This window comes from Ranitomeya variabilis, chromosome 1, assembly GCF_051348905.1.
Source record: "Ranitomeya variabilis isolate aRanVar5 chromosome 1, aRanVar5.hap1, whole genome shotgun sequence".
Taxonomy (NCBI): Eukaryota; Metazoa; Chordata; class Amphibia; order Anura; family Dendrobatidae; genus Ranitomeya; species Ranitomeya variabilis.
Genome location: NC_135232.1, coordinates 848,595,456 through 848,620,874, shown reverse-complemented (window position 1 = coordinate 848,620,874; position 25,419 = coordinate 848,595,456). Strand labels below are relative to the sequence as shown.

The window sequence follows — 25,419 nt, the reverse complement described above, 5'->3', positions numbered from 1 at the left end:
AGCTGGCAGAATCTTATATGCCCATTTCGTTGCTGACGGCAGATGTTAAGATATTGGCCAAGGTAATGGCTAACCGCGGGGCGAATGTGGTCCAAGACCTGGTCCATCCTGATCAATCTGGTTTTATGCCAAATAAGTGTACAGTAATAAATTTGCGCAGACTCTTTTTGAACTTGCAGCTGCCGTCACATAATGAGGGTAGTAGGGTTGTGGTATCTCTGGATGCGCGTAAAGCGTTTGATAGTGTCGAATGGCGTTAATATTGGGAGGTATGAAGAGGTTTTGGATTTGGGCTGACTTTTATATCATGGGTGCGACTACTGTATACATCCCCGACTGCTATGGGTAGAGTTAATGGACAGTTGTCTGGAAGTTTTGATCTTTATAGGGGGACCAGGCAGGGGTGTCCACTGTCTCCGCTACTTTTTGCGTTGGCAGTGGAGCCCCTGGGGCAGACAATTAGAAATGCGGCCTCGGTCAGGGGATTTAGGTATGGCCTAGTAGAAGAGAAAATAGCCCTGTATGCAGATGATGTGTTACTTTTTTTGGAGGACTCTGGGGAGTCTTTGCTGGGAGTGATGAACATTCTTAGGACTTTTGGGATTGTATCAGGCCTTGAAATTAACTGGGAGAAATCTAATATTCTGGTGGTGGATGGAAGTCATGATGATTTCCTGATGGAGGGGGAGGGTAGTAAGTTTGCAGTGGTTTGACAGTTTTAAGTATTTGGGTATCCAGATGTCACTTCCCCTCTCGAGTTATATTGACCTGAATTTATCTCCATTGCTGGGTAGTTTTAGAAGTAAAATAGGGGCGTGGTGTAGATTACATATCTGTGGTGGGAAGAATAAACCTGATTATAATGATTCTCATGCCACAATTACTGTGCGTGTTGCACAATACCCCCATATGGCTGCCCCAAAGATGGTTTCGCACCATCAATTCTATATTTAGGAATCTAATTTGGGGTAAAAAACTGCAAAGAATTAGGTTGGAATTACTGTAGAGGCCTAAGGACAGAGGGGGACTGGCGCTTCCGAAACCTTGGATCTATTTTTTGGCATCGCAGGGTCAGCAGATGACAGACTGGAGGGAAGTAAATGGTATGGGTTCGGTTCAAAGGATTCTGGTTCAGCTGTTGGGAAGGGATCCATTAGTTCAGGGTTTGGAAGCAGGTAGTTTTAGGAAGTTTGGAACGGCTTATCCCACTACTGCAAAAGGTATGGGAGGCAATTAAGAAGACTAGGGGAGTGGAACTTCTGACAAATTTTTCTCCAATATGGCATAACGAAGTATTACCGGAGTTTATTAAAATGGGGGAATTCAAAAATTGGAAGATATAATATATGGCCCAAATACAAGATGTGCCTTGCATACTTTGAGATGCTGCAAGAGAACTATGGGTTACCAGAGGTCTGTAGGTTTCAATATAGACAGCTGAGGCATGCCTACATAACACAGAGTAAAACAGTTAATATGGAGATTCAAGGTATGTGCACACGTTGCGGATTTGTGTGCGGATTTTTCCTTGCAGATTCTGAAAAATCCACAGGTAAAAAGCCATGCGTCTTACCTACGGATTTACTCTGTTTTTTGTGCAGATTTCACCTGCGTTTTTACACCTGCGGATTCCAATTATAGAGCCGGTGTAAAACGCTGTGGAATCTGCACAAAGAATTGACATGCTGTGGAAAATAAACCGCAGCGTTTCCGCGCGGAATTTTCCGCAGCATGTGCACTGCGGATTTGGTTTTCCATAGGTTTAAATGGTACTGTAAACTCATGGAAACTGCTGCGAATCCGCAGCGTTAAATCAGCTGTGGATCCGCAGCCAAATCCACAACGTGTGCACATGTTTGCGCGAAGGGGGGAACAAAAGGGGTGGTTTCAGATATTTACAAAGATGTCGCCAGACACTGGATAAGTGAAGAACTGCCGACGCTGCGAGAATTTTACAGACAGTCTGATCTTAGTGTTAATATGGAAAAGCGTATTTATGAAAAAAGAATAGGGGGGGAAACCTTTGAAACACTGTGGAGACCTTGGATGGAGAGGGGCTGATTCCAATAGAATGATATTTTAATGTATATTATTGTTCTGTTGCTGTTCATATATATAATGGGGGGGAGGGAGTAATTTGAAATATGAAAACATGTCTATTTTGACAAAATTGCACTTGTATGTTAATTTGAATTTTGTTAATGAAAATTTATCTGATTAAAAAAAAAAAGATGATTTCAGGGAATTAGGCTGCAAGCTTAAAGCAAGGACCTCCAAGTTGGTTTTCTCTGAAATACTGCCTGTACCAAGTGCCATGCCAGAGAGGCAACGGGAGGTTAGGGAGATAAATAAGTGGCTCTGGAATTGGTGGAGGGGTTTGGGTTCATGGAGAGCTGGTCCGACTTCTCACTAGGCTACAGGTTCTACGCTAGGGACGGGCTGCACCTCAATGGGGAAGGTGCAGCTGTGCTGGGGGAGAAAATGGCTAGAAGGTTGGAGGAATGTTTAAACTAGGGAATGGGGGGGAGGGTATTCAATTTATAAGAGGAGAAAATAGTGCAGATAGTGACCTGGGCACAAATAAAGAAATGGAGGGTGGGGTTAGAACAGTTAATAATTGAAGAAAGAATAGAGGTACAGAGAGGTACATAAAGTGCATGTATACTAATGCCAGAAGCCTCGGCAACAAAATGGAGGAATCAAAATTAATTTTGTTGGAACATATTTATGACATGGTGGGGATATCTGAGACATGGCTGGACGAGAGCCATGACTGGACTGTTAATTTACAGGCTATAGTCTGTTCAGAAATGACCGTACAACAAGTTGCGTTCCTGTGCAGTCGGCGGGCGCATCAAAACGACGCATCCACATGTCCTGTGTACCCAGTGTTAAAGATAGGTACACAGGGCGCATGTAGAAGTAGGCGGACCTAAACAAAAGAAGTGCAGAAGTGGGCAGACCTTCATGGAGGAAGTACGCAAGCCATACGCAAAGCCCCGATACAAAGATGTGAACGTAGCCTAAGTGAGGGAGTAGTGTTTATAGTTAAAATCAACTTTAAAAACCCATCCTGGGTGAAAATATATGTGAATCTAATAAAAATGTAGTCCCTGTGGGTGGAAATAAGGGGAGAGGGAAAAAATAATAAATTACTGATAGGGGTTTGTTATCAGTCTCCAAAAATAATGGAAGCAACAGAGAATATCCTCGTAAAGCAAATAGATGAAGCTGCGACTCAAGGAGAAGTCATTATTATGGGGGACTTCAACTACCCTGAAATAGATTGGGGAACAGAAACCTGCAGTTCCAGCAAAGGTAATCGGTTTTTGACAACTATGAGAGACAATTGCCTTTCACAACTGGATCAGGACCCATCAAGAAGGGGGGCACTGCTAGACCTAATATTAACCAACAGGCCAGACCGTATATCAAATATAAGGGTTGGGGGTCACTTGGGGAATAGTGATCACAAAATAATAAGTTTTCATGTATCCTTTAATAAGATGTGTAGTAGAGAGGTTACAAGGACACTAAACTTCAGGAGGGCAAATTTCCAACGGATGAGAGATGATCTTAGTGCAATTAACTGGGACGATATCCTGAGACATAAAAATACACAAAGAAAATGGGAGACGTTTATTAGCATCCTGGATAGGACCTGTGCACAGTATATACCGTATGGGAATAAACATACTAGAAATAGGAGGAAACCATTATAGCTAAATAGAGCTGTAAGGGGCGCAATAAGTGACAACAAGAAAGCATTTAGAGAATTAAAGCAAGTACCGTAGGTAGTGATGAGGCATTAAATAAATACAGAAAAATAAATTCTGTAAAAAGCAAATAAAGGCAGCAAAGATTGAGACAGAGAGACTCATTGCCAGAGAGAGTAAAAATAATCCCAAAATATTCTTTAACTACGTAAATAGTAAGAAACTAAAAAATGATAGTGTTGGCCCCCTTAACCCCTTCATGACCTTGGGATTTTTCGTTTTTCCGTGTTCGTTTTTCACTCCCCTCCTTCCCAGAGCCATAACTTTATTTTTCCGTCAATTTGGCCATGTGAGGGCTTATTTTTATTTTTTGCAGGACGAGTTGTACTTTTGAACGACATCATTGGTTTTACCATGTCGTGTACTAGAAAACGGGAAAAAAATTCCAAGTGCGGTGAAATTGCAAAAAAAGTGCAATCCCACACTTGTTTTTTGCTTGGCTTTTTTGCTAGGTTCACTAAATGCTAAAACTGACCTGCCAATGAGATTATCCAGGTCAGTACGAGTTCATAGACACCTTAGGTTATGTTTTACCTAAGTGGTGAAAAAAAATTCCAAACTTTGCTTAAAAAAAAAAAATTGCGCCATTTTCCGATACTCGTAGCGTGTCCATTTTTCATGATCTGGGGTCGGTTGAGAGCTTATTTTTTGCGTGCCGAGCTGGCGTTTTTAATGATTCCAATTCGGTGCAGATACGTTCTTTTGATCGCCCGTTATTGCATTTTAATTCAATGTTGCGGCGACCAAAAAAACGTAATTCTGGCGTTTCGATTTTTTTTTTCTCGTTACGCCGTTTAGCGATCAGGTTAATGCTTTTTTTTATTGATAGTTTTAACTTTTTTTTTTTTTTACTTTTGCCATGCTTCAATAGCCTCCATGGGAGGCTAGAAGCAGGCACAGCACGATCGGCTCTGCTACATAGCAGCGATCTGCTGTTCGCTGCTATGTAGTAGAAAATCAGGTGTGCTGTGAGCGCCGACCACAGGGTGGCGCTCACAGCTGCCGGGGATCAGTAACCATAGAGGTCTCAAGGACCTCTATGGTTACAATGGAGAAGCATCGCCGACCTCCGATCATGTGATGGGGGTCGGCGATGCGCTCATATCCGGCCGCCCGGCCGGATGCGGTAGTTAAATGCCGCTGTCTGCGTTTGACAGCGGCATTTAACTAGTTAATAGCGGCGGGTGAATCGCGATTTCACCCGCCGCTATTGCGGGCACATGTCAGCTGTTCAAAACAGCTGACATGTCCCGGCTTTGATGCGGGCTCACCGCCGGAGCCCTGCATCAAAGCAGGGGAGCTGACCTCGGACGTACTATCCCGTCCGAGGTCAGTAAGGGGTTAAAAATAGTCTGGGTGAAATGGTGGATGAGAAAAAAGCCAATATGCTAAATGACTTTTTTCAACAATATTTACACAAGATAATTCCATGGCAGACAATATGATCAGTGATAACAAAAATTCCCCATTAAATGTCACCTGCTTACCCAGCAAGAAGTACGGCGGCGTCTAAAAATCACTAAAGTTGACAAATCTTCGGGCCCGGATGGGATACACCCCCGAGTACTGCAGGAATTAAGAACAGTCATTGATAGACCATTATTGTTAATCTCCATAATAAAAGGGTCTGTACCACAGAACTGGCATAGAGCAAATGTGCCAATATTCAAAAAGGGGACAAAAACTGAACTCGGTAATTATAGGCCAGTAAGTTTAACCTCTACTATGGGTAAAATCCTGGAGGGTATTCTAAGAGATGCTATACTGGAGTATCTGAAGAGGAATAACCTCATGACCCAATATCAACATGGGTTTACTAGGGACCGTTCCTGTCAGACTAATCTGATAAGCTTCTATGAAGAGGTAAGTTCCTGACTGGACCAAGGACACGCAGTGGACGTAGTGTATATGGACTTTTCAAAAGCTTTTGATACGGTGCCACACAAAAAGGTTGATACATAAAATGAGAATAATGGGGATAGGGGAAAATATGTGTAAGTGGGTTAAGAGCTGGCTCAGGGATAGGAAACAAAGGGTGGTTATTAATGGAGCACACTCGGACTGGGGCGCGGTTAGCAGTGGGGTACCACAGGGGTCAGTATTGGGCCTGCTTGTTTTTAACATATTTATTAATGACCTTGTAGGGGGCATACAGAGTAGAATTTCAATCTTTGCAGATGACACTAAACTCTGCAGGGTAATCAATACAGGGGAGGACAATTTTATATTACAGGATGATTTATGTAAACTAGAAGCTTGGGCTGATAAATGGCAAATGAGCTTTAATGGGGATAAATGTAAGGTCATGCACTTGGGCAGAAGGAATACGATGTATGACTATGCTTGATTGTAAAACTCTGGGCAAAACTGTCAATGAAAAAGACCTGGGTGTATGGGTGAACGACAAACTCACATTTAGTGGCCAGTGTCAGGCAGCTGCTGCAAAGACAGATAAAATAATGGGATGCACTAAAAGAGGCATAGATGCTCATGAGGAGAACATAGTTTTACCTCTATACAAGTCACTAGTTCGACCACACTTAGAATACTGTGCACAGTTCTGGTCTCCGGTGTATAAGAAAGACATAGCTGAACTAGAGCGGGTGCAGAGAAGAGCGACCAAGGTTATTAGAGGACTGGGGGGTCTGCAATACCAAGATAGGTTATTACACTTGGGGCTATTTAGTTTGGAAAAACGAAGGCCAAGGGGTGATCTTATTTTAATGTATAAATATGAGGGGACAGTACAAAGACTTTTCTAATGATCTTTTTAGTATGTCTTGAGGAAAGAAGGTTTAAAGGGAGCCTGTAACCCCCCCCCCCCCCCCCCCAGGGTGTTTTAAGTAAAACAGCCACCTTCAGCAGCACTAAGCTGCATTCTGTGAAGGTGGCTCTTATGTTTAGTATCCCTAGGAATGCTGAAAATAATCACTTTTATAAATTTAGTGCCATACCTGTATTGTTTCCCGGAGGTATGTCTTCTCCCCCCGGTGTCAATCGCCTCCGAGACGTCAATCATCCCCCTGTGTCCTCCGGACGCCACCTCCTCTCTTTGTCGTGACGTCACCGGTGCCTTCGTGTAGCGGAGACCCCAGATCCCGCCCCGTTAGTGTGTTATGATGTATTCACCCTGCAGGGCTGGGAATCTGGCGCCTGCGCAGTGGAGCGGGTGACCGTGCTCCATTGAAGATAGTGCCGAAGTCTCACAAGACTTAACAAATCTCAGGAGACATCAGCACTAGTGATGAGTGAGTATACTCGTTGCTCGGGTGATCTCGGAGTATTTGTTAGTGCTCGGAGATTTAGTTTTCATCGCCTCAGCTGCATAATTTATGGCTGCTGGACACCCTGAATACATGTGGGAAAACCCGAGCAACGAGTATACTCGCTCATCACGAATCGGCAGTATCTTCAATGGAGCACAGTGACCAGAATACATCATAGCACACTGCGGGGCGGGATCTGGGGTGTCACGACAAAGAGAGGAGGTGGTGCCCGGAGGACACAGGGGGATGATTGAAGTCTCGGAGGCGGTTGACACCAGGGGAGAAGACATATCTCCGGGACATAGAACATGTATGGCGCGAAATTTATAAAAATGATTATTTCAGCATTCCTAGTGATACTAAACATAACAGCCACCTTCACAGAATGCAGTCTTAGTGCTGCTGAAGGTGGCTCTTTTACTTAAAAATGCCCTGTGGGGGGGGGGGGGGGGGTGATAGGTTCTCTTTAACCATAATAGCAAATGCGGATTCTTTACTGTAAGAGCAGTGAGACTATGGAACTCTCTGCTGTATGATGTTGTAATGAGTGATTTATTACTAAAATTTAAGTGACTGGATGCCTTTCTTGAAAAGTATAATGTTACAGGTTATATATACCGGTACTAGATTCCTTGATAGGGTGTTGATCCAGGGAACTAGTCTGATTGCCGTATGTGGAGTCGGGAAGGAATTTTTTTCCCCAATGTGGAGCTTAGGCCTCTTTCACACTTCCGTCTTTTAGCTCCCGTCATAATCCGTCGATTTTTGAAAAAACAGGATCCTGCAAATTTTTCTGCAGGATCCTGTTTTTTTCCCATAGACTTATATTAGCGACGGATTGTGACGCATGGCCATCCGTTTAATCTGTCGTACACTGAATCCGTCAGAAAATAACTGTCCGTCGGGCGGAGAAATCGTTCAGAGGAATGTTTTTTCTGCACGTCGGAAAATCGCTCAGCGACGGCGCTGCCCGTCGGCGGCTATAATGTAAGCCTATGGGTGCAGGATCCGTCGCTGGCTGTGAAAAGCAGGAATCCAGCGACGTATCCAGTTTTCCTCTTCTGAGCACAGTGGCGTATCCAGGGAGGGGGGCAGCCGGGGAATGTGCCCCGGACGCAGCTGACAGAGGGGTGCCAGCGGGCCGCCTGATGATGCGGCAGTCCAAGGAGGCTCCTCGTCCTGTACTGAGCGGTCACATGGTACCCCTCATTACAGTAATGAATATGCGGCTCCACCTCCCATAGGGGTGGAGCCGCACATTCATTACTGTAATGAGCGGTAACGGTGACCGCTCAGTACAGGAAGAAGCTGCCGGGGAAGCAGGGACTGCACAGCGCCAGGAGCAGGTGAGTATAACGGGGAGGGGAGCGCAGCGCGATATTCACCTGCTCCCCGTTCTGGCACCGCTCCATCTTCAGCAGTGACGCTGAGGTCAGAGGGCACGGTGACGTAGTTAGTGCGCGCCCTCTGCCTGAACGTCAGTGCTGAAGATGGAGCGGCAGCTGAAACGAGGAGCAGGTGAATATTGAAAGTGCCGAGGGCCTGAGCGACGGAGAGGTGAGTATGTGATTTCTTTTTTTTTTTTTTTATCACCGCAACAGCAAATGTCTGTATGGAGCCATAATCAACGTTTGTGCAGCACTATATGGGGCAAGTGTCTGTATGGAGCATCTTATGGGGCCATAACGTTTGTGCAGCACTATATGGAAGTAAAAAAAAGGGGAGAAGCCAGCGCTGCGTCAGAACGCAATACATAAAGTGCTAATGCACATATTGATTTCTAACTGTATTTCAAAATGAGACATTTAGCAAACAATTGATCAATTCTTTGAGCCACCCCGCCACTTCATGGCATTCTCATAATCGGGCGGTCCTACTCTACGTTTTTTATATTCGCTGTCAGCACTGTATGGGGCATCTTATGGGGCCATAACGTTTGTGCGGCACTATAATGGGGCAAGTGTTTGTAGGGAGCATCTTATGGGGCCATAATGTTTGTGCAGCACTATATGGGGCAAGTGTCTGTATGGAGCATCTTATGGGGCCATAACATTTGTGCAGCACTGTAGGGGCAAGTGTCTGTATGGGGCATCTTATGGGGCCATAACATTTGTGCAGCACTATATGGGGCAGGTGTCTGTATGGAGCCATAATCAACGTTTGTGCAGCCCTATATGGGACAAGTGTCTGTATGGAGCATCTTATGGGGCCATAACGTTTGTGCAGCACTATAATGAGGCAAGTGTCTGTATAGAGCATCTTATGGGGCCATAATGTTTGTGCAGCACTATATGGGGCAAGTGTCTGTATGGAGCATCTTATGGGGCCATAACGTTTGTGCAGTACTATATGGGGCAAGTGTCTGTATGGGGCCATAACGTTTGTGCAGTACTATATGGGGCTAGTGTCTGTATGGGGCCATAATCAACGTTTGTGCGGCACTATATGGGGCAAATATCTTTATGGAGCATCTTATGGGACCATAGTCAACGTTTCTGCAGCACTATACGGGGCAAATGTCTCTATGGAGCATCTTATGGGGCCATAATCAACGTTTCTGCAGCACTATATGGCGCAAATATCAACGTTTCTGCAGCACTATATTGGGCAAATGTGTCTATGGAGCATCTTATGGGGCCATTATTAACCTTTATGCAGGATCATATGGGGCTCCTGATTCAATATGGACATTTAAAAACACTTAACCTACTGATGTCTCAATTAATTTTACTTTTATTGGTATCTATTGTAACATTATGGGGACTCAGGAATGTACCTTGGCTTGGTCATACAGTTTCAATAGAGTTAAGGTTCAAATGGGGGAGGTTTGGGGGGGGGGTGCCAAACTGATCCTTTGCCCCGGGTGCAGGAAAGGCTAGATACACCTCTTTCTGAGCATGCCTGGAAGGATTGTCTAGTCAGGGGAATCTTTACTTTTCTCTCTCTCTCTCTCTCTCTCTCTCTCTCTCTCTCTCTCTCTCTCTCTCTCTCTCTCTCTCTCTCTCTCTCTCTCTCTCTCTCTCTCTATTCAAATTCAGGCAGCGCCTGATTCAACATATCTAACGCTTCTGTCAAAAAACTGGACGCGTTGCATCCGTTTTCCACTATTTTTTCGACATCTGTCAATACGTCGCAATGACGCATTCTGACGGCCGCCAGGCGACGGAAGTGTGAAAGAAGCCTTACTCTTTGCCACATTGTTTTTTTTTTTTGCCTTCCTCTGGATCAACATGTTACGGCATGTTAGGTTAGGCTATGGGTTGAACTATATGGACTTAGTCTTCCTTCAACCTCAAAAACTATGTTACATTAAAGAGTGCCAGCACACGGGGGGGCGCTATCCAGCAGCTGAGCAAAACCAACATATTTATATACTTTCTTTCTTAAAAATTCACTAATAATTTGGTATTCCTATACTGAGTTGAGTATGTAGGACATTTTACAGGAAAGCTTCACTGTAGCCCCATCCTCTTTACTAGTTACAGCAAGTAATCCATTTGTGTCCCTCACCACCCTGCTAAGTTGCATTAGTTGTCATTCTTTTTGGTGTCTGTTTTAGAGAGATTTGCTGCGAGTTATGCTTTCCAGGCAAGCAAAGTGCTCTAGATAAGCATTGCCCATTTATTAGGCCTGGCCTGTGCGCCTAGTGAAAATGATCTAAAGGACGTGGACCTCTTTTTTTTTTTTTTTCTACACTGTTTGGTGAATCCTGTATACATCTTAAGAGATAATTGCATGCATTTTACCTGCTTCTCATTTATTTCCATGAAAAGTGTTCCTTTCATTCTTGCTGACTGCATTGTGATTAATACAAAGTGGTAGCCCGGTCTGTTTTATACCTGCACTGACTCCCAGCGTATATTCAGATTGTGTTACTTACAATATTTTGTTTAATTTCTTTTTCTCTTTTGCCTTAGTGCATAGAAAATGTGTCAAGGCAAGACTGCCCTATATGTTTAGAGGTGAGTAATGGTAAAGTTAGTAATGTAGTACACTATAGTAAACCCAGCACTGTTTTATCTGTTTCCCAAGGTGTATTTTTGGGGAATTGCTATTGCACATTTTTACATCTTTTTCTAGCACTGCTTTGGGGCACACAATTGAGAGAGGCAAAGATAAGCCAGTGTATTAGAAATCGTCTGGAAAGGCAAATGGATCCAATAAGTATGAGGCTCTTGAGATTACATCATAAACCAGTGCTAAAGCCTGCTCCGCTGTATGTAGACATAAGTATTATCCTGTTTATAACAGTTACTTTACTGTCTGGATTTAGAAGGCGTGCTGTCATCTTACGGTGTCATCATAAAATGTAGATCTCATTACCGCACGGACATTGTGCCACAGACCTAGCTCAGTGACGATGAATGAGTGGGTATGCTATGTGAGCTGGATGCCCTGGAGTTATGTGCTCTTTCTTCAATGGATATGATATAGTCGTATTGGTGTATATATTCCTCTGTAAAGCCTGTTTGCATCACTAGTAGTCACTGCTTTGTAAGTAAATAGTTTTCACAGGGCACTACATGCTTCCTTCTCCCTTAACCCATTCGACCCGAAGCCTGTTTTCACCTTCCTGACCAGGCGAATTTTTACAATTCTGACCAGTATCAATTTATGATGTCATAACTCTGGAACACTTCAATGGATCCCACTGATTGAGAGATTTGTTGAAGCATTCCAGAGTTACCATATAAAGTGACACTGGTCAGATAAAAAAAAAATGGCCCTGTCACTAAGGGGTTAAAGCATAAAAAGTACTGTAATAATCAGAGTGCATCTTTAAAACTTCGTTTTACTACTTAAATACAGAAAGCAGTAAATTGCATGCTGTAATCAATCAGCGTGCTGATCCTTGTAGTTTGATAACTGGAGCTCTTCCAATGTCAACCGCTTTATTACTCTCTCTTCCCAACTATCACATAGTAAAGTACAGATATATGTTTAATAATATACACAAAGGCTGTTACTATACAGACAAGGGTAAAATCAGTTTGTAATATCGTATAACACATACGTTTCCATGCGGCACACCTCTACCATTCTGACCCAAGCCAGAGTTTTGCCTCCCTTGCTTCATCCAGGGCAGTGGTGTACCAGGAAGTGGAGGAGCACTGATTTTGATGCATCACCACATCAAAACGGGTGACCCCTTGTAATTGAAAGGACAGTTGTGCAATACCTGCTGATTGTGCACATGCTCTAGCAGCAGCATTGGCAATACTCACCACCAGATGTGGAAGCGAGTACTGTCAAGGAACCCCTCTCAACAACTTCCTGGTGGGATAGGATACATAGTATATCACATGACCACCTCCGCCAGTTAGCAGCTGTATACAGGATCTTGAGACATATACTATAGTACTGTCAGACTGCATCAGAAGATATGTATAAGTTTGTTGGTTGTTCGACAGATTGTGAGATCAAAGAGGGTGTTAATACATACAGGAAATCGAAGGAAGTGTTAATTCTGCTGGAAAACTCCCTTGTTTTAGCTAAAATCATTACAGAGCTATAAAATCTCACTCATTGTTTAATTATCTTGCAAACTTTTTCTAGAACAAATACACTGTTTAGGTTAGTGACATGGGACTAATAACTGGTGATATAGGATGCAAAGATTGCATTGTGCAAACTGCAGATTGCTTAAAATGAATGTGTCATCAGCAATTTAGCTATTTTTTAAATCAGGTTTTCTAGTTACTTATATTTTAAAAATAAAATTTCTATTCTTTATTTCAATATCACTTTTCAATTAAAAATTGAAATTTTGCAAATTTCACAGTGGCCACTGAGGAAATTTTAGTCTCATGCCTCCTGTTTCAGAAAATCCACATATTCATCAGCAAAAAGAAACGGACTCAGACCCTATCTTTGTTGTTGAAGCATCTAATTGGCAATGTAATTGTGAAGTGAGAGGGAACTGTGACCTCACCTACTGTGATGGTGGCTCATGTGTTATCAGCTGTGCATAGATGTGTTACCTGTCATTTTAATCTTACCTGCGATGATATTGAGACTTTGGAAGTCTTCTGTGATGAAAATTGCTAAATTATATTTTTATAATTATATATTTTTTTAACCCCTTCCCGACTTTTGACGCCACGTAGGCGTCATGAAAGTCGGTGCCAATCCGACCTGTGACGCCTATGTGGCGTCATGGAATGATCGCGTCCCTGCAGATCGGGTGAAAGGGTTAACTCCAATTTCACCCGATCTGCAGGGACAGGGGGAGTGGTACTTCAGCCCAGGGGGGGTGGCTACGATCGCTCTGATTGGCTGTTGAAAGTGAAACAGCCAATCAGAGCGATTTGTAATATTTCACTATGAAAACTGGTGAAATATTACAATCCTAATCTGTCCCCCCCACACCCACCGATCTCCTCCCCAGTCCTCCGTTATGTGGTCCGCCCCCCTAGGTCGTCCTGCCCGCTCCCCCGTCGTCCTGTCCGCTCCCCCCGTGCTCCGATGCCACCCCCCATGCTCAGATCCCCCCCCCGTGCTCAGATCACCCCCCCTCATACTTACCGAGCCTCCGGGCGTCCGTCCGTCTTCTCCATGGGCGCCGCCATCTTCCAAAATGGCGGGCGTATGCGCAGTGCGCCCGCCGAATCTGCCGGCTGGCAGATTCGTCCCAGGTATATTTTGATCACTGCGATATAACCTATCACAGTGATCAAAATAAAAAAAATAGTAAATGACCCCCCCCCCCCCCTTTATCACCCCCATAGGTAGGGACAATAATAAAAAAAGAAAATATTTTTTTTTCTTTCTCCACTAGGGTTAGGGTTAGGGGTAGGTGTAGGGTTAGGGCATGTGCACACAGTGATGATTTGGCTGCGGATCCGCAGCGGATTGGTCACGGATCCGCAGCGGATTGGCCGCGGATCCGCAACGGATTGGCCGCTGCGAATTCGTAGCAGTTTTCCATCAGGTTTACAGTACCATGTACACCTATGGAAAACCAAATCCGCTGTGCCCATGGTGCGGAAAATACCGTGCGGAAACCCTGTGTTGTATTTTCCGCAGCATGTCAATTTTGTGCGGATTCTGCAGCGTTTTACACCTGTTGCTCAATAGGAATCCGCAGGTGAAATCCGCACAAAAAAACACTGGAAATCTGCTATAAATCTGCAGTGCCTTTTACCTGCGGATTTTTGAAAAATGGTGCGGAAAAATCTCACACAAATCCGCAACGTGGGCACATAGCCTTAGGGTTAGGGTTGGAATTAGAGTTAGGGTTGGAATTAGGGCTAGGGTTGGAAATAGGGTTAAGATTAGGCTTGTGGTTAGGGTTACGGATAGGGTTAGGGGTGTGTTGGGGTTACAGTTGTGGTTAGGGTTGGGATTAGGGTTAGGGTTGGGATTAGGGTTAGGATTAGGGTTAGGGTTGGGAATAGGGTTATGGCTACAGTTGGGATTAGGGTTAGGGGTGTGTTGGGGTTAGTGTTGAAGTTAGAATTGAGGGGTTTCCACTGTTTAGGCACATCAGGGGTCTCCAAGCGCAACATGGCGCCACCATTGATTCCAGCCAATCTTGCGTTCAAAAAGTCAAATGGTGCTACCTCCCTTCCAAGCCCCGACGTGCGCCCAAACAGTGGTTTACCCCCACATATGGGGTATCAGCGTACTCACAACAAACTGGGCAACAAATATTGGGGTCCAATTTCTCCTGTTACCCTTGTGAAAATAAAAAATCGCTTGCTAAAACATCTTTTTTGAGGAAAGAAAAATGATTTTTTATTTTCACGGCTCTGCGTTGTAAATTTCTGTGAAGCACTTGGGGGTTGAACGTGCTCACCACACATCTAGATAAGTTCCTTGGGGGGTCTAGTTTCCAAAATGGGGTCACTTGTGGGGGGTTTCTACTGTTTAGGCACATCAGGGGCTCTGCAAACGTAACATGATGCCCGCAGACCATTCAATCAAAGTCTGCATTCTAAATCGTCACTACTTCCCTTCCGAGCCCTGGCATGTGCCCAAACAGTGGCTTACCCCCACATATGGGGTATCAGCGTACTCAGGAGAAACTGGACAACAACTTTTGGGGTCAAATTTCTCCTGTTACCCTCATTTTAAAATGGGCGCGTGTCCAGCCTCCCGTGACGTCACGGCTTGTGATTGGTTGCGCCGCGATCAACCAATCACAAGCCGGGAGGCTGGACGCGCTCATTTTGAAATGGGCGCGTGTCCAGCCTCCCGTGACGTCACGGCTTGTGATTGGTTGCGCCGCGATCAACCAATCACAAGCCGGGAGGCTGGACGCGCTCATTTTGAAATGGGCGCGTGTCCAGCCTCCCGGCTTGTGATTGGTTGACCGCGACGCAACCAATCACAAGCCGTGACGTCACGGGAGGCTGGACACGCGCCCTTTTTAAAATGAGCGCGTTTCCAGCCTCCCGTGACGTCACGGCTTGTGATTGGTTAATGGCGGCCATGTTGCCGGGACGCGGACCAATCACAGCAAGCCGTGACGTATTTTCGTCACGGCTTGCTGTGATTGGTCCGCGGCCCGGCAACATGGCCGCCCTGACCAATCACAAGCCGGGACTTCGCATAACCATGTAAAAGCGGGAATTTTAAACAAACAACGCTGCCGGTTCCTGCGCTGAGGTCCCGGCTGCGTCGGACAGGTGAGTATAGCGATATTTTTTATTTTAATTCTCTATTTTACACATTTTAACATTAATGTTGTTCCGATACCCGATACCCGATATCACAAGAGTATCGGAATCCCGGTATCGGAATTCCGATACAGCAAGTATCGGCCGATACCCGATACTTGCAGCATCGGAATGCTCAACACTACTCACCACACATCTAGATTAGTTCCTTGGGAGGTCTAGTTTCCAAAATGGGGTCACTTGTGGGGGAGCTTCAATGTTTAGGCACACAGGGGCTCTCCAAACGCGACATGGTGTCCGCTAATGATTGAAGCTAATTTTCCATTCAAAAAGCCAAATGGCGTGCCTTCCCTTCCGAGCCCTGCTGTGCGCCCAAACAGTGGTTTACCCCCACATGGGGTATCATCGTACTCAGGACAAACTGGACAACAACGTTTGGGGTCCAATTTCTCCTATTACCCTTGGGAAAATAAAAAATTCCAGGCTAAAAATCATTTTTGAGGAAAGAAAAATAATTTTTTATTTTCATGGCTCTGCCTTATAAACTTCTGTGAAGCACCTGGGGGTTTAAAGTGCTCACTATGCATCTAGATAAGTTCCTTGGGGGGTCTAGTTTCCAAAATGGGGTCACTTGTAGGGGAGCTCCAATGTTTAGGCACACAGGGGCTCTCCAAATGCGACATGGTGTCCGCTAACAATTGGAGCTAATTTTCCATTCAAAAAGTCAAATGGCGCGCCTTCCCTTCCGAGCCTTGCCGTGCACCCAAACAGTGGTTTACCCCCACATATGAGGTATCGGCGTACTCAGGAGAAATTGCCCAACAAATTTTAAGATCCATTTTATCCTGTTGCTCATGTGAAAATGAAAAAATTGAGGCTAAAATAATTTTTTCGCGAAAAAAAAGTACTTTTTCATTTTTACGGATTAATTTGTGAAGCACCTGGGGGTTTAAAGTGCTCACTATGCTTCTAGATAAGTTCCTTGGGGGGTCTAGTTTCCAAAATGGGGTCACTTGTGGGGGAGCTCCAATGTTTAGGCACACGGGGGCTCTCCAAACGCGACATGGTGTCCGCTAAAGATTGGAGCCAATTTTTCATTCAAAAAGTCAAATGGCGCTCCTTCCCTTCCGAGCCCTGCCGTGCGCCCACACAGTGGTTTACCCCCACATATGAGGTATCAGCGTACTCAGGACAAATTGGACAACAAAGTCCGTGGTCCAGTTTCTCCTTTTACCCTTGGGAAAATAAAAAAATTGTTGCTAAAAGATCATTTTTGTGACTAAAAAGTTAAATGTTCATTTTTTTCCTTCCATGTTGCTTCTGCTGCTGTGAAACACCTGAAGGGTTTATAAACTTCTTGAATGTGGTTTTGAGCACCTTGAGGGGTGCAGTTTTTAGAATGGTGTCACTTTTGGGTATTTTCAGCCATATAGAACCCTCAAACTGACTTCAAATGTGAGGTGGTCCCTAAAATAAATGGTTTTGTAAATTTTGTTGTAAAAATGAGAAATCACTGGTCAAATTTTAACCCTTATAACTTCCTAGCAAAAAAAAAATTTGTTTCCAAAATTGTGCTGATGTAAAGTAGACATGTGGGAAATGTTATTTATTAACTATGTTGTGTCACATAACTCTCTGGTTTAACAGAATAAAAATTCAAAATGTGAAAATTGCAAAATTTTCAAAATTTTCAGTTTTTTTCACAAATAAACTCAGAAATTATCGACCTAAATTTACCACTAACATGAAGCCCAATATGTCACGAAAAAACAATCTCAGAATCGCTAGGATCCGTTGAAGCGTTCCTGAGTTATTACCTCATAAAGGGACACTGGTCAGAATTGCAAAAAATGGCCAGGTCATTAAGGTCAAAATAGGCTGGGTCATGAAGGGGTTAATACAGATCATGATATGGGAAGAAAATTGCCAATATTTTGAAATAAAAAACACATGCAACACAAAAAGCTGACTTAATCAGCAGATCATTTTCTGATGGTGCATTCCCTTTAAAAGAAAACTTTACATATGCCACTTTATACCTTAGATGTTTGTTTGTCTATCTACACTTTGGATAACTGTCTTCCAGGTCCTACAGCATGGATGGGGAACCTTTTTTTCCCGGCAAGGGCCATTTGGAGTTTTATATCATTATATAAAATTATCAACTTGAAAAATGCTCTTTTATATTTGATAAACCGTTAACTCCCCCCAAATGTGATGGCTGGAATTGTGTCTCGTGTGAAGATAGGTGGCGTTGATGATGTTGCTTCTTGCAACTGCTTTTCTAGGTTCTTGTTGGTCTGGAGTGCAGTCAATTTGTTTTGTAAAGAACTCACATCAGTAAGTTACTCAGAACACAGAATTATATTACGCTGCAGGTCTCTTCACTGGGAAATTAATCACTGCTCACGTTACATTAATAGAACTCAAGCAGTGGTAGGTCTGCTTTGTATATAACATAGAAGATGCTGAGACTGCTGCATACATCACATGGGAGGTGCTGGGACAGTAGCATATACGTCACATAGGAGATACTGGGGCTTGAGCAAATACATGATATAGGAGACACTAGGGCTGGAGCACATGCATCATATAGGAGACACTGGGACTGAAGAATATACACCACATAGGAGACACTGAGGCTGAAGCACATACATCAAATAGGAGACACTGAGACTGAAGCACATAAATCACTTAGGAATCTGCTTGCAGGCTGGAGGTTCCTACAGCATAGGAAATTGACAACAGTTACAAAAAGGTGCAACTGTCCAAAAATAGAATTGAGTCCTTGCAGCTCTGTGCTTGTTGCCTACACCACTGTATAAGAGCGGGAATATGCTTGGGAGTCTGAAAAGTCCTACACTTCCTGCCAGAAAAGCAGTAGGGTAAGGTTAAGTGTTAATGCAGGCAATGTAGCTGCTAGCACTAATGGATCTTACTGGTGCTGCTAAGGTTGCTTGTATTACTGTTGATTAATTGGCAGTAATGAAGCCGCTGCTGATCTCCCTAGCCATGGGTTGTGGGGGTCACTCTGATTGTCAAGTCATGAGGGTTAGGCCTCTTTCACACTTCCGTTTTTTACAATCAGTCACAATCCGTCAAAATGTTGACAAGACGGATCCTGTGCAGATTGTAAAAATCGGGTGCACTGGGTCTGCTTTTTTGACGGACCCGTCAAGGCAGTTGTTGCCAGAATTGGCTATGTGCACACGTTGTGTATGTGTCTTTTCCGCGTTTTTTCTCTGCAAAAACGCATACACAACACAAAACACGATATCACGATTTTTTATTTTGAACATATCTTTTTACTATTGATGCTGCATTGCCTATGCATCAATAGTAAAAAGAGAGAAAGCGAGAGAGAATTTCCCTGACTAGAAATTTTTCCACGCATGCTCAATTTCAAAAGACGGCATCTGTCGCTGTATTCCTGCTTTTGACGGTCAGCGACGGATCCTGCGTCCATAGTCTTCCATTATAGCTAACGACGGGCAGCGCAGGATCCGTCGCTGAGCGATTTTCTGACGTACAGAAAAAAACGTTCCCCTTTGCGTTGTCTCCACCCGACGGACAGCAATTTTACGGCGGATCCAGTGCACGATGGATGAAACGGAAGGCCATCTGTCACAATCCGTCGCTAATACAAATCTATGAGAAAAAACAGGATCCTGCAGAAACATTTGCTGGATCCGTTTTTTTCACAAAACGACGCATTGTGACGGAAGAAGAAAGACAGAAGTGTGAAAGAGGCCTTATCTAGCATTTCACTGTTTTGGGCACTGAGGCTGGCACTGTTGTGAAGGATTGTGACTGTCACTGCTGCTTAGAGTATTGTAGCTGTTGCTGTTCTTTTTAAAGGGAATTTGTCCCTATGTTTTTCCAACTAATCTGAGAGCAGCATGATGTTAAGACAGAGAACTCGATTCCAGCAACGTGTCACTTACTGGACTGCTTGCTGTACTTTTGATTAAGTCAGCAGGAGATTAGCAGTAGAGGCCTAGTAAACTTGCTGCTATGTAGCCTGGAATATTCATGAGATCTGTATAACCTTGACCTATGTACAGTGTATATGTAAAGCTGCCAATTAAAGGTATGGTGGGTTGGTTAGGAAACACCTAGTGATTGATTTTCCTTAAGAAACTTAACTGGACAATCCACATGAGTGGCAAAGCCTGAAAAACTTATTTCCTCAATATAATGTCCATTCTGCACATTTTAAAAGCCATTTCATGCCCTAACGATCATGCTGATCTTTTTCCATTATCTGTGAATGGCGTTTAAAGACCACATCTACGTGGCTTATACTGTAAATTGCCAAGGTTTTCAGTGCAGCATCAATGCTGTGACATCTGAACAAGCCTTTATACTATTTATTTTGCAATAAATTATGGAATATTGAAAATACAACGGATGGATATATTCTTACATGCCTGGACTCTGTTGCGGAGCACACCTAGCATCAGAATGTGCCAGAGTAGACTGTCTTGTATCTGTGAGTGCTGCACATAAAATATTACCCTCTGTGTGATGCCTTTCTCTACAGGATATACATACCTCCAGAGTTGGCGCTCGTGTTCTCCCTTGCGGGCATCTTTTGCACAGGTGAGAAGAATGTACATGATTCAGGCTAGGTTTGAGTATGACATATCAGCTGTCAAGTCATTGTTTCTATGGGATTGACCGATTGCCAGAGTGCATCAATATTTATCATAGAAATCAAGGGATGATACATTAAAAATAGACAGTCTGTTCATTTGTTACTGCTTTTTCAGTCCTCTCCAGAGTAAATATTCTCTAGTCACTGCTAATTACGCTTACCCTCACCCGTGATGTCTATAGCGTAATAGTACAGCATTGTGTAGGAACTTAACCCTAATGGTACCTTGTCATTACAGTGCTGTGTGCAGAAAGGTTAAATAGGCTGAGCAACAATGCAAACACAACCCATAGATAATATTGTCGTGGTTTCTTTTATTATCTTATTATTTTTAACACCAATATTGTTATCATATTCCTTAGTAGAGATAACAATCTAATTTCCCGAACTATCTCATATGCATGCTTATGCCAATTGGCTTCCTTTGAAATTGTCCCATTTATATGTGTATGAAGTGCATAAATGAGAGGTATACAGTTGCAATCACAATTATTCAACTCCCATTGCAAATTGTTTATTGGTAAAATTTACAAACTTTTTGTTGATTTGTTGAATTTAAACAGCTCAACACAACTAATGTACCACGTGGTCACTTCAAATTCAGTACAAATTGCCACTTTTAAGGACTGCTGAGTCTCATAATTATTTATTTCCTTCATGACAAGAATCTTTAATACTTAGTAGAGCCCCTTTAGCATTTATTCCTAGAGATACAGTTGGAAGAGTAGTTCTCAAGTTAAAAGGAGCACTGGCTATACAACCCGGACATTTAAGATATCACCGGCTGTCACTAGATTACTAGGGAGGCGGGTGGACAAAAAAAATCCCTTGAAAGACTAAAGAAAACGTACAGCATTTAGGAGCATTCTAAACACTAAAGGTCTCCTTGCCCAAACTCCGATATGTACAGTTTTACTTACCCAGAGATCAGTTGCAATATGCTCAAAATCATATATATATAGATAGAGAGAGAGAGATAGATAGAGATAGATATATATATAGATATATAGATAGATATATAGATATATATAGATATAATAGCAAAAAATTGGAACAGCACAACTCCTATACTCAGCTTCGGGTGCAATGCCCACAGACCACCCGTCCACCGGTCGTCTCCAGTCAATATATCCAAAAAAGCAGGCAGCACTCCATTTTCTTTAAAGTATGCAGGATTTTAATGAACCCACATGTCTCTGCGACGTTTCGGCTCAACTGAGCCTTTCTCAAGCCTTGAGAAAGGCTCAGTTGAGCCGAAACGTCGCAGAGACATGTGGGTTCATTAAAATCCTGCATACTTTAAAGAAAATGGAGTGCTGCCTGCTTTTTTGGATATATATATAGATATATAAATAAATATATATATAGATAGATAGATAGATAGATAGATAGATAGATATAGATATATGTCACAGATGTTTCCTGATTCTGTTTTGTGAACCAGTAAAAGAAAGCTGGCACTTTTCAGGTCCATGGATCAGCGGTATGTCTGGAGGAAGAAGACTGAAGCATACACTGAAAAGGGCACCCTGCCTATAGTGAAATATGGTGGTGGCTCAGTGATGCTGTAGGCTACTTTGCTTCCACTGGCACTGAAAGCTTGCAGCATGTGGGGGCAAGATTCATTCAATCAAGTATCAGGAAATCCCAGAAAAAAACAATGTCTTTTGTGAGGAAGCTGAACCTTGAGCATCATTGGACCTTCCAACAAGACAATTATCCGAAACATACCTCAAAGTCCACCAAATCTTAGTTTCGGAAGAATTCCTGGAAGATTTTGGTGTGGCCTTCTCTTTACTGGAAACCCATAGAAAATCATTAGGATTTGAAGAAGGGGGTTGAAGTACACAAACACAAGAATTTTAGTGAACTGGAGGTCTAATGGGCTAATATTCCTCAGGAATGCTGCCAGAAACTGGTGCTTGACTAGGCATCATGTTTGCAGCTGGTCATAAAAGCCAAAAGTTCTCTAAGTGTTAAAAATACTTAGGAAAGGGTTGAATAATTCTAAGACTCTGGTCAGTAAAAGTGGCATTTGTGTTAAATTTTGAAAGAAAAATCCTGCTGTATTATTTGTGTTGAATTATTGCAAATTGTTCTTGTTTGGTTTCTTGCAAACAGCAGAACTTCTGTACATTTTTCCTAATAAACCTGATTTGCACTTGTGGTTGAAAGAAAGGGAAAAGCAATTATGTTTTGACTTTTTGTTATGTGTATCTCATTCCAGAAGTAGGTTTATCCTAATGTATTCTTACCGGATTCTGTGCATTTGGGTGATTATGATTATGTCCTGCAGAATCTAATTTGCTATTGTTTTGTTGTGTCTTTCCAGTACATGTTATGAAGACATGCTAAAACAGTAAGTATATTACAGTGCTCATTGCCTTAAATGCCATTTGTGCATCCTGGCAGAATGTCTAAAACTGAGTCATAGCATTGTAAGCTGAACAGTATCTGCCTGCCATTTACGTCTGGGTTTTAAATCTAGCCTTTTCTGCATACCAAAGCGATGAAACCGTTTTTCTAATCTGATTTGATGATAATTTCTGTTGACCTTGCTTTTGATATGGGACTGACCTTCGTTTGGCTTGCCTGGTCTGCAGAATTGAATTTCTTAAGAACAGAACACATGGGGATGCTGCATTAGGAGTACTCTTTTCAGATCCTTTATGCATAGTAATGTGCACTCTTTCTAATCGACATATGTCATTGAGTGCAATTATTCACGGCAATGTCCTACATTTGCATTGCGTTATGTACTGCATTATACTAATTCTCCTTTGTATGCAGTGCTGTTGTGTGCTGAAGGTGGCCATTGCAAAGGTGGAGTGAAAACAGCTATACACATTATATCGCCCCAAATAATATACGGTACTACAGTGCAAAAATACTAATCACCTGCGCTTGTGGAGTGGTCGTGCTGGAAGGTACCTTACATACTGCCTTCCACCATAAGGGAGTGCTGAGGTAGGCAGTCACTGTGTTTAAACAATAGGCCTGGATGTTTAAGGGACTATACACAAATGAATATAAACAAAACTTCCCCAAAATAGTTCCCCAAAATAGTTCACCCAGTAAAAGCCCGTACGCAGACGTGCTCACCGCTATGAAGACATGTACTTACAACTGAGTGTGGAGGCAGGAGTGGATACAGCGTAGAGAGTGACGATCGTCCTGCTTGAGAGCGGTGTTGTGTTGGACTTGATGGGTCCAAGCTGCACCGTAGGGCTGCGGGGTAATGTCAGGGCCGACTAGGCTGAGGCTATGTCCGCTCACTGGGCGATGTGTACGGAGACCGCGAACTCCTGGCGTGCCCCGGCCGGAAGCAACGCCGGAGCTGTAGCGGTGTTAGCTGGGGGCGTGGACCTGATGTGACGTCACAGGGTAAGAGGGCGGGCTTAGGACAGGACAACCAATCCTAAGCCCGCCCTCTTACCCTGTGATGTCACATCAGGGGTCGCGGTCTCCGTACACATCGCCCAGTGAGCGGACATAGCCTCAGCCTAGTCGGCCCTGACATTACCCCGCAGCCCTACGGTGCAGCTTGGACCCATCAAGTCCAACACAACACCGCTCTCAAGCAGGACGATCGTCACTCTCTACGCTGTATCCACTCCTGCCTCCACACTCAGTTGTAAGTACATGTCTTCATAGCGGTGAGCACGTCTGCATACGGGCTTTTACTGGGTGAACTATTTTGGGGAACTATTTTGGGGAAGTTTTGTTTATATTCATTTGTGTATAGTCCCTTAAACATCCAGGCCTATTGTTTAAACACAGTGACTGCCTACCTCAGCACTCCCTTATGGTGGAAGGCAGTATGTAAGGTACCTTCCAGCACGACCACTCCACAAGCGCAGGTGATTAGTATTTTTGCACTGTAGTATCCATCATAGACGCGGTGCAGCACAGACCGCGCCACCTCACCAGCTGCTCATTGTTTTTTGTTTTCCTTCTTCCGCTTCTTGTCCCCCTGTTTCTGGTCCAGTGCAGCGCCAGTGTATATATTATTTTTAATATACGGTACTAAACAGGCATGTTGTGACTATGGAGGGAGGAGGAGGAGCTAAATTACCTCTCTAATGCATGAGACGATTGGCTGGAAAATCCATCGTGACTGATCCATCTCTGACAATGGATGGTCGCTAGGTATACTAACGGTTATGAGTAGAGATAGGCGGACTGATTGAAGTTCTGGTACCTGATCCAAACTTTTTAAAAAGTTTGACTCTGTTACCAGAACAGTACCCAAACTTCCACCCTATCCCCACTGAATAATCGATTTATTTGCTTTATCTGTTTGTCTGTCTTTGTTTGTCTCTCTCTTTTTGTCTCTCTTTTGATCTTTCTCTCTTTTTGTCTTTCTCTTTTTTTCTCTTTTTTTTCTCTCTTTTTTTGTCTCTCTCTGTCTCTCTCTTTATCTCTCTGTCTCTCCTCGCCACCACGGACTTTCCGTGAACACTGCATCAGACTTCAGCAGAAAGTCTGCGTTCAGCGTTCAGGCCCAAACAATGATTGTCCGGAACAAGCGCCAAACATTTCTGTCCAGGTTCACCCATATCTGGTTATGAGCAGTTTTTGTTAGATTATTTTTTATAATGCTGCTAGTATAGAAGATTAGTGTTTCTATGTTCCCCTCACATACTATTAGATAAGAATTTTTGCAAAAGGAAATTATGCCATGTATAAAAATGAAGAGAACCGTGTAATATTTTACTATCGAAATGGATAAAATCCAAATGCAGTGACATATCTGCTGACAATTTTGGCTGTAAAACTAATAAAGCTTCACCCCCTTTCATTACAGGGGATACAGATGTCCACTATGCATGCGTTCTGCCCTTGATATGTCTAGGTACTGGAACCAACTTGATGAAGAAGTTGCCCAAACACCAATGCCTCCTGAATATCAGAATATGAACGTTGATGTGAGTGAATGAACAGATTCACTTATTACATGCTAGCTAAATTCGATTACATTTAAGACTCTTCCAAGCACTAATGATCGTTCAGACTAGTCGAACATTGAGCGGCTACATGCAGGCTGAGTGTCTGTTTAGACAGGCAAATCACACTTCCATGCGCACAGAACGATTGTT

The 25,419-nt window shown here is 43.3% G+C and overlaps 1 protein-coding gene across 3 annotated transcripts in view; it reads left to right on the top strand.

Moving 5' to 3' along the window:
- RCHY1 (ring finger and CHY zinc finger domain containing 1) overlaps nt 1-25,419 on the top strand; it is an 81,311-nt gene that overhangs the window by 43,775 nt on the left and 12,117 nt on the right. For all 3 annotated transcript variants that reach the window (XM_077276654.1, XM_077276661.1, XM_077276669.1), the window contains exons 5-8: nt 10,960-11,004; nt 20,207-20,265; nt 22,653-22,679; nt 25,128-25,248. In XM_077276654.1, coding sequence (XP_077132769.1) covers nt 10,960-11,004; nt 20,207-20,265; nt 22,653-22,679; nt 25,128-25,248 — 252 coding nt within the window. The remainder of the gene's footprint in view (nt 1-10,959; nt 11,005-20,206; nt 20,266-22,652; nt 22,680-25,127; nt 25,249-25,419) is intronic.